This window comes from Pseudophryne corroboree (assembly GCF_028390025.1).
Source record: "Pseudophryne corroboree isolate aPseCor3 chromosome 1 unlocalized genomic scaffold, aPseCor3.hap2 SUPER_1_unloc_6, whole genome shotgun sequence".
In the NCBI taxonomy this organism is placed as follows: Eukaryota; Metazoa; Chordata; class Amphibia; order Anura; family Myobatrachidae; genus Pseudophryne; species Pseudophryne corroboree.
Window position 1 is genome coordinate 595,324 of NW_026967471.1, and position 10,763 is coordinate 606,086.

A 10,763-nucleotide genomic window follows, 5' to 3' on the forward strand; every position below is an offset into this window, starting at 1 on the left:
GAATTACAGTCAATGATGTCACACTGTTTTCTGCAACTTCAAATTCATGCTCTCATCGAACAGTTCTGCCATGTCAATCTTAACTTCCTTGTCAGGCTTTCTGTCCCCCCCCCCTCCCTCACAATCTGTTTTTGACTTTCTACACACTCCACCTCCAAAATCCAGGAGCTAATTCAGAGGTGAACGCTACTGTTGCAACCATTTCATCTTTGTGTGCAGCTGCTGTGTGACCATATGGTTACTCCTCAGGAGGCATCTTGTGTAAAAAACCCAAGAGACCCTGGTTCTGGGATACAATGTATTAAATATGGAGATTTACACAGGACATTTAAAAAAGGATAAGCATTTATTTATCGAAGTTACATCAATAAAAACATGCAAGTAACAAGTTATACTCAGGTACAATAATAGCATGAACAAATTAGAATACTTTGCTCTTATCTCAGATGGTTTAGGATATGTCCCAGATGATGGTCACTGATTAAGTAGGTTAAAAAATGAAGTTCAGTTGATTCTCCAGGGTCCCGCCTATTAACTTTGTCTCAATTTAAAAGCTGGAGGGGATTTGTGGAAGTCTATATCCGCTGCAGACAAAACTAGCTTTGATCGGAACTGATCTACTATGGGTAAGCCTCTAGGCTTTATAGCCCTCCTGTAAGATTACTTTCAGTGTCTTAACAGATAATACTTTCATGGCCTGTGAAGCTGGGTACAGTAATAATTCATATTAGATAATTTATCTAATGGCTTGACAGGTTTCCACTTTCACCCACTAATGAATACAATACCCCAAATATCTTACTACACAATTACATCTGAGATACTACTAATAGGAACATCTATTTATTATAATCAGCCAGCATAAAAGCTGTGTACACTCCCTGCTCACTATCAGTGCCGTGCGGTGAGGTGAATGACTGGGGAGGCACTGGCTTATAACAGACCTGGATTTACAGCAGCATACAGTGTATGAACCCAATGGTTCTGGGGGCATTATACAAAAGGTGCTACAGTATCTATTGTATCCAAAAGTCGTGCCAGTCTCACTGTAAAGATGTTATGCAAGCAGTAAAGTAATAAGACACTCCCAGGGCTGGCCCAACGCATATTTTTTGGTATGCTTTGATATACTTTGGTGCTCATGGGAAAGAGCAGTTGTAGTGGCCCTTACACATTATGCTCATTACAGCTGGGATTGTATAAAATGACAACTTTGTTCTAGGAGAGTAAATAGTCACTTTCTCCACTGTTGGGTATCACTGAGCACAGGAGTTGGGACAGGTGCTTACTGTCACACAACATACATGATCTATATACAGTGTACAGCAACAAGGGTAAGTGATGTAATGCAGCTCGCCACAACGCAGGTGTACGCTGCAGTGCACAGTGTAAGGCAGCCGGGGCTGGGATCATACCTTGTAGTGGAACACAGCTTTGTGACCTTCAGCACATCCAGCTTCAGTGCAGTGGTGCCATGTCCGTGTCTGCTGGGGGGGTAACTTACAGCACAGACACTGGTGCAGGCAGCCTGGGGTAGATCTATACTGAGTATGATGTGCAGGGTGCTATGTCCGTGTCTGCTGGGGGGTAACTCACAGCACAGACACTGGTGCAGGCAGCCTGGGGTAGATCTATACTGAGTATGATGTGCAGGGTGCTATGTCCGTGTCTGCTGGGGGTAACTCACAGCACAGACACTGGTGCAGGCTGCCTGGGGTAGATCTATACTGAGTATGATGTGCAGGGTGCTATGAGGTGCGCAACCAGGCAGCAGCAGCTGAACTGATGTGTCCTCCTGGGGGCTCCAGTGCTCCTCTCCCACCTTCCTGTCCCTGCAGCAGCAGCTTGATCATCTATATACAGAGTATATATACCTACCTTACCTTTCCCCCCGGCCCCCTAACCCTCCCTCCCCAGAGCCTAAACCTAACCCTCCAGGTACACAGCCTAAACCTAACCCTCCCCCAGCAGCCTTAATCTAACTTCCCCCCTCCCTGCATCATCCCGCTAGCTTGCCATTTGGCATCCTGGCTGATGGGATTCCGGTGCTGGGATGGTGCACCTAATCGGGATGCCTGTGTCAGCATTCCTAATAGTGGGGGTTATTCAGTAGAGATTGCAGATTTTGCAAAAAAACAGGGTCTGCAATTCCTTCTGTGGCATTCTGGGGGCTGCCCATCGCAGGGCAAGGCCTCCCGGCATGATAATTGGTGGGCCTGGCGATGCAATTGGAAAACAATTGCGATTTCATTGCTCATGCAGAAATTAGGGATGTATATGCAGGAGGGCAGCCAACATTTTTTACATCAGAGCGGCTGCGTGTGATGTCATGCCGCTACCCTGAAAATGCAGCTGACCCACCTCTGGTTTCCCCACACTGCCCCCACAATGGTTCGTTGCCACCCCGCACATGCCCCGCGAACACCTACTGTATGCCTGTAAATCAGGTAGAGGAAATCGCACCTATTGCAAACCTATCGCATCTGGTGGGTGCGCATATGTAGGATGGAACCTGCGCCTGCGCATTGGCACCATGGAGGGCGAATTATGGTCCCATCGTGACAGCGATGCAACCTGAATTAACCCCTGTGTCGTGTTTCCAGCGTCAGTATTCTGACAGCTGGTATCCCGATAGACGGGATCATAACTGGATCCCTCCTGTGGGATCTGTGGGAGTTTATCACTGAGGAAGGATGCCAGCATTAGGTGTCTGCTCACATACAGTATATTATGGGAGAATACTGAGGGTAATACCATAGTGACTATGCTCCCCTATCTCACAGACACCTGGCATGTGACAGCCCAGAGAGGGAGCCTGAGCCTGACCTCAGTGTCATCACTCAGCATTCCTGACCTCAGTGTCATCACTCAGCATTCCTGGCCTCAGTGTCATCACTCAGCATTCCTGACCTCAGTGTCATCACTCAGCATTCCTGGCCTCAGTGTCATCACTCAGCATTCCTGGCCTCAGTGTCATCACTCAGCATTCCTGACCTCAGTGTCATCACTCAGCATTCCTGGCCTCAGTGTCATCACTCAGCATTCCTGACGTCAGTGTCATCACTCAGCATTTCTGGCCTCAGTGTCATCACTCAGCATTCCTGGCCTCAGTGTCATCACTCAGCATTCCTGACCTCAGTGTCATCACTCAGCATTCCTGACCTCAGTGTCATCACTCAGCATTCCTGGCCACAGTGTCATCACTCAGCATTCCTGACCTCAGTGTCATCACTCAGCATTCCTGGCATCAGTGTCATCACTCAGCACTCCTGACCTCAGTGTCATCACTCAGCATTCCTGGCCTCAGTGTCATCACTCAGCATTCCTGGCTTCAGTGTCATCACTCAGCATTCCTGACCTCAGTGTCATCACTCAGCATTCCTGACCTCAGTGTCATCACTCAGCATTCCTGGCCACAGTGTCATCACTCAGCATTCCTGACCTCAGTGTCATCACTCAGCATTCCTGGCATCAGTGTCATCACTCAGCACTCCTGACCTCAGTGTCATCACTCAGCATTCCTGGCCTCAGTGTCATCACTCAGCATTCCTGGCTTCAGTGTCATCACTCAGCATTCCTGGCCTTAGTGTCATCACTCAGCATTCCTGGCCTCAGTGTCATCACTCAGCATTCCTGGCCTCAGTGTCATCACTCAGCATTCCTGACCTCAGTGTCATCACTCAGCATTCCTGACCTCAGTGTCATCACTCAGCATTCCTGGCCTCAGTGTCATCACTCAGCATTCCTGGCCTCAGTGTCATCACTCAGCATTCCTGACCTCAGTGTCATCACTCAGCATTCCTGGCCTCAGTGTCATCACTCAGCATTCCTGACGTCAGTGTCATCACTCAGCACTCCTGACCTCAGTGTCATCACTCAGCATTCCTGGCCTCAGTGTCATCACTCAGCATTCCTGGCTTCAGTGTCATCACTCAGCATTCCTGGCCTTAGTGTCATCACTCAGCATTCCTGACCTCAGTGTCATCACTCAGCATTCCTGGCCACAGTGTCATCACTCAGCATTCCTGACCTCAGTGTCATCACTCAGCATTCCTGGCATCAGTGTCATCACTCAGCACTCCTGACCTCAGTGTCATCACTCAGCATTCCTGGCCTCAGTGTCATCACTCAGCATTCCTGGCTTCAGTGTCATCACTCAGCATTCCTGACCTCAGTGTCATCACTCAGCATTCCTGACCTCAGTGTCATCACTCAGCATTCCTGGCCACAGTGTCATCACTCAGCATTCCTGACCTCAGTGTCATCACTCAGCATTCCTGGCATCAGTGTCATCACTCAGCACTCCTGACCTCAGTGTCATCACTCAGCATTCCTGGCCTCAGTGTCATCACTCAGCATTCCTGGCTTCAGTGTCATCACTCAGCATTCCTGGCCTTAGTGTCATCACTCAGCATTCCTGGCCTCAGTGTCATCACTCAGCATTCCTGGCCTCAGTGTCATCACTCAGCATTCCTGACCTCAGTGTCATCACTCAGCATTCCTGACCTCAGTGTCATCACTCAGCATTCCTGGCCTCAGTGTCATCACTCAGCATTCCTGGCCTCAGTGTCATCACTCAGCATTCCTGGCCTCAGTGTCATCACTCAGCATTCCTGACCTCAGTGTCATCACTCAGCATTCCTGGCCTTAGTGTCATCACTCAGCATTCCTGGCCTCAGTGTCATCACTCAGCATTCCTGGCCTCAGTGTCATCACTCAGCATTCCTGGCCTCAGTGTCATCACTCAGCATTCCTGACCTCAGTGTCATCACTCAGCATTCCTGGCCTTAGTGTCATCACTCAGCATTCCTGGCCTCAGTGTCATCACTCAGCATTCCTGGCATCAGTGTCATCACTCAGCATTCCTGGCCTTAGTGTCATCACTCAGCATTCCTGACCTCAGTGTCATCACTCAGCATTCCTGACCTCAGTGTCATCACTCAGCATTCCTGGCCTCAGTGTCATCACTCAGCATTCCTGGCCTCAGTGTCATCACTCAGCATTCCTGACCTCAGTGTCATCACTCAGCATTCCTGACCTCAGTGTCATCACTCAGCATTCCTGACCTCAGTGGCATCACTCAGCATTCCTGGCACTGCAGAACAACCAGACCCTATAACAAATCCATGCAAAGCTAGTGAAGAGCCCCAGCCTCCATCTTCCTCCCACTCCCTGCCAGGGCTGCTGCAGCGTGTGTGTGAGAGAGACATACTCCAGTTACAGCTTATCAGTAACTCACATCCACAGGCAGTAGCTGAGGGCTGGGAAACTAAAGGCTGGAGCAGACACTGACACGCATCCATAGCCCTGACCCTGTCAGCAGTAGCCTGATCTTATGTGATTGTAACCATGGCTGGAGCAAGGTATCTCGGCACCCTAGGCAAAACTTCAGCCTAACACCCCCCCCACCCCCCAAAAAAAAAAAATCCCAAAAAACATTTGCTCTCCTTGGTGTCTGAATGCCGGTGTCTCTCACCTTTACTTACACCTCGCATTTTGCCTGCTACCCATTTGTCTCCTTCTTCCCTCTCTACCCCTGCCCCCCCTCATTCCCTCACCTCTCATTGCTTGTTTCACTCCCTGCCTGCTTCCTTGCCCCACCTGATTCCTTCACTCATCCCCACACCTCTAACTAGCTTTCTTTTCTTTAACCCCTAGCCCCTCTCCCCAATGCGATTTCTCATCCAATGCAGCTCCGTCCCCAAGCAGGGACATAGAAATCTCAAATCAGGAGCATCACGGCAGATATGGTGGAAATTTAAACTTAGCACAGTCACTCACACAGGAGTCACCCCCTGTCACACACATTCACACACAGCAGTCATCCACACACAGCATTCACCCAATGTCACCCACACACAGCAGTCATTCACTGGCACCCACACACAGCAGTCATTCACTGGCACCCACACACAGCATTCACCCAATGTAACCCACACACAGCAGTCATTCACTGGCACCCACACACAGCAGTCATTCACTGGCACCCACACACAGCAGTAATCCACACACAGCATTCACCCAATGTAACCCACACACAGCAGTCATTCACTGGCACCCATACACAGCATTCACCCAATGTAACCCACACACAGCAGTCATTCACTGGCACCCACACACAGCAGTCATTCACTGACACCCACACACAGCAGTAATCCACACACAGCATTCACCCAATGTCACCCACGCACAGCAGTCATTCACTGGCACCCACACACAGCAGTCATTCACTGGCACCCACACACAGCAGTCATTCACTGGCACCCACACACAGCAGTCATTCACTGGCACCCATACACAGCATACACCCAATGTAACCCACAATGTCACCCACACACAAACAATGCACCCAGTAGTGCTCACCTAGTGCCACCTCGCACTGCGCAGCTGGCTGTGAGGAGCCCGGGAGGCAGATGTCATTCGCAGGTGCTATGTGTCCAGCCAGATAACTGGAAAAGTGTGACACAGTAGCTGCAGCTGGTGTGACCGCTGTTCAGTGTCTCAGGGCAGCTCAGCTCCGCTCGATGTCAGGCTCAGCCACACAGCAGCAACAGCCGGGGGGCGGGAGGGCGCATGGTCATGGAGGATGTCCCGGGTCCTAATGCTGCCGTGTTTTGAGTGCAAAGGGGAGGTCTTGACCTTCCTCAGCCTGGCCCTGGCAGCCCTGGATGGTAACAAGATGCAGGCGGTGGGGAGGTAGCGGGTAATGTTTGGGTACACAATCTCGGGAGTGGGGGCTGGTAATAATGCGGAGGGGAGCATAATCTTGCAGGGGGGGAGGTAACATTCGGGAGTACAATCGCGGAGGGGGGGAGGAAGGGAGGGGAGGGAGGGAGAGAGGGAGGGAGAGAGGGAGGGATTCACTGACTCACTCACGAACAATTGTCAGCACCCGCACCGAGACAATTGGGCGCATACAACATCCCTGGCTGCTCCTCGTCTCTTAAAGAAGAGCAGGAGCTTGGCTGAGCTGAGGCGAGGCAGGGTAATAAAGAAAGCGTTCTCTGTTTCATTGAGTGCCACCCTCCAGTGGTCGCCGCCCATAGGCAGCTGCCTAAAGCTGCCTAGTGGTAGCGCCGGCCCTGATTGTAACAGCCAGGTGCAGGGAACCAGAGCCCCCTGATAACATTGCAACCCCTGCAGCTGGTATGGTATGGTATGGTATGGTATGGTATGGTGTGGGATTGTGCACCCTCATCTACTTACCTCAGCATCTGTAAATTACATACATCAATAAGAATAATATAAATAATAAGGACATGTACTGTTGTAATCAGTCTTATATGTAAACCATCTTCTAGAAGTACTTGGAAACTGTTACATGTCTGATAGTAAATCCTATAATAAGAGTCAGAGTGATATCTGACCATAAATTATTATATATTAGAAATAAGCTGCAGAGTGATCACAATGTGGAGTGTGTGACCGGGGGAAGCATCTTTCCTTGATATGCAGTAAGTGGTCAGAGCTGTTGTGCAGGAGGGATGTGGATTATACACAGAACAATGAATGCTGGAATATGTTAGGAATGATTAGAAAATAAATACGTTGTAAAAAGTATTATGAATGATCTGCTGTGTACAATGTAACACCAACAAAACAAGTTCTAGGATTTACAGAATTTAGTCTATTTACTGTATATTTCAATAGGTGCAATTTCTCATGTGTGTAATCCCACAGTATTATTATTACCTTTTATTTATTAGGTGCCGCAAAATGTATACACCGCTGTACAGAGTATACATACAAAACATTTGTCATTAACAGGGCATTACAGTAGGTTTTACATAAAATACACAAAGGAACGCCATAACATAAGTGTCAAAAAAGAAGCTTACACCAGACTGGAAGTGACAATTGGGGCTTACATACTGTATGACAACTCATTGAAGATAGCTGGAGGCAAAGGTGGGAGTCAGGGCAGTGCAGTGATCCTGTACCCAGCATGTGGGCAAGCTACAAGAATCAGAGTGGCAGTAGGAAGGAGACAAGGCCATGGAGTGCTGGTGAAAGGCGGTGTACTAAGGAAGAACAAGAAGGAGGAGCTTACACTCTAAAGTGAAGGGAAAAACAGCTGGAGGGTGACCAGAGAAATATATATTGTGCAGGGCTGGAGAATCAAATAAACAGGAAGGATGAAATGCTTTAATAAAAAGGTATATTTTATACCCCTAATCTGGCGTCAGTATTAACATATAGCGTTAATGTGGGGAGTGAAGGAGAAAGTGAATTTTAGAATGACAAAGAGGCAACAGACTTGAGGGACAGAAGATATGGTCCATGTTATCACTGGAGGATGAGGTCATATCAGTATATTATATCCCTAAGAGAAATTTTAAAAAATAGTAAACGGTTTTGCAAATAAAAAGAAACAATAATTAAATTAAATGATTTATAAAAAACCTGAATCATATTTTATATTTTAATACATGTACAAGATCCCAACATCTCGGTGCAATGACAGATGTCCTCCTGGATACAGAAAAGCTTTTAATGGGGGATTCCATGTCTGCTGCTATGACTGTGTCCCATGTTCTGAGGGAGAAATATCTAATACAACAGGTAGGAATGTGTTACAGTATATACATTAGATAAATCAACATAATAGAGTAAAGATTTAACAATTGTCATAGTAACATATAAGTATAGAAGACAAACTGTACCATAGAATAAACACACAATACAAATAGCACAAAACTATATTGATGTTCTCACATTAAAGCAGAGGTTCCCAAACTGTGTGCCGTGGCTCCCTGGGGTGCCTCGGGACACTTGCAGGGGTGCCCTGGGTTGGTGGTCCAGGACCAATTCAAATTATTCATGGTCAATATAATAGGCAAAACCAGTGCTGGTGGCTGCCAGTCATAAAATATGTGGCCAAACAGAAGCAAATCTTGTCCCTCGCCACACAACTGACCCTAAGGATGACACATAAACATGATCTACTTAATGTAATATTTATTTCTAAATTTCACCAATAAGACATTTTTGGCCTAGGGGTGCCGTGAAAAAATTTCTGATATTCTAGGGCGCCGTGATTCAAAAAAGTTTGGAAACCACTGCATTAAAGTATAAAATACCACATTCCAAATTCACTAAATATTATATTGCAGTACTTTGTTTCAGTTAATTACCACTTTTTATTGAGAGACAGAAGTATTACAATAAAGAAAAAAATACTCTGATACACCCCATTTGGGTACATACCCCATGAAAACATTTCAGAAGAACAAATGTCCAATGCTCCCTTTGCTGACAAAACACATTAATTTTTTTTGCAGATTTATATTGAATATACATACAGTTTGATTGTTTATAACGAACAAAAGAACTGACCCACCGAGATTATATGTATGGTTTTATATTACATTAGATAGTGAGATCTGCCATAGATGTCCTGATGAAGAGTGGCCGGATGAGAGAAGAGTGAGATGTGTACCCAAAATATATGACTTTCTGTCCTATGAAAAGGACATTGTGGTGCAAATATCTGCAGTAACAGCTTCATCTTTCTCTGCAATAACATTATTTATATTAGGGAACTTTATTTATTACTGGAACACCCCAATTGTGAAAGCCAATAACCGGGCTGTAAGCTTCATTCTACTGATCTCCATGTTGCTGAGCTTCCTCAGTGTGTTCTTGTTCCTTGGCCAGCCGGTGGATATAACATGCAGACTCAGACAGACATCATTTGGGATCTTCTTCTCCACAGCTGTCTCTTCTGTACTGGCCAAGACTGTCACTGTCTTCATTGCTTTCAAAGCCACCAAACCCGGAAGCTCCTGGAGGAAGTGGGTCACACTCAAAGTATCTAAACATGTGGTCATTGTGTTTTCCTCTCTCCAAGTTCTGATCTGTGGTATCTGGCTGACTGTTTCTTCTCCATACCAGGAGTATGACCATCACTCCTATAAGGGAATGATCATCATTCAGTGTAATGAGGGGTCAGTGCTTGGGTTATACTCTATGTTGGGTTACATAGGGATCCTGGCATCTGTGAACTTTGCTCTGGCTTTCATGGTGAGGACATTACCAGACAGCTTCAATGAGGCCAAGTACATCACCTTCAGCATGCTGGTGTTCTGCAGTGTCTGGATTGCAATGATCCCAGCCTATCTGAGCACCAAAGGGAAATACATGGTGGCTGTGGAGATATTCGCCATACTGACCTCATGTGCTGGTGTTCTGGGCTGTATATTTTTCCCAAAACTGTATATTTTGCTTAGAAAACCTGAATTTAACTCCAGAAAAACAATACTGGGAAAAAACACTATATAAACCATCAGATACTGTACTTTACCATTATACGATTCAAAACCTGTTGTTTTCCTTAAATTTTGCTTCATTAACAATATTTTCATCGAAATTGGTTTATGTAAATACGTATAGAAAGATCTGGATTTAGTGACATGGACAAAGGAAAAAAAAATATATATATTTATAAATATATATATATATATATATATAGCGTCCAGTGTGGTGTCCGGCACTCTCATGTAAAGAGACGACTTGCTGCGGTGCCTTCCTCATGAAGAAAATAATTCCCATCAGATAGAAAAGCAAGGTAAACAGGTGGCACTCGTCAGGCTGAATAAACGTGGTAAATTTATTGGCTAAAGGCCTTTAGCCAATAAATTTACCACGTTTATTCAGCCTGACGAGTGCCGCCTGTTTACCTTGCTTTTCTATATATATATATATATATATATATATATATATATGTCTGTGTGTGGGAATAGAGAGCACCCATATTGCAAGTC

At 46.3% G+C, this 10,763-nt stretch overlaps 1 protein-coding gene across 1 annotated transcript in view; it reads left to right on the forward strand.

The window, feature by feature from the left end:
• LOC134982033 (vomeronasal type-2 receptor 26-like) overlaps nucleotides 1-10,281 on the forward strand; it is a 151,195-nt gene extending 140,914 nt beyond the window's left edge. The window contains exons 9-10 of the mRNA XM_063948679.1: nucleotides 8,439-8,562; nucleotides 9,374-10,281. Of these exons, the coding sequence (XP_063804749.1) occupies nucleotides 8,439-8,562; nucleotides 9,374-10,281 (1,032 nt within the window). The remainder of the gene's footprint in view (nucleotides 1-8,438; nucleotides 8,563-9,373) is intronic.
• The last annotated feature ends 482 nt before the right edge of the window (nucleotides 10,282-10,763 follow it).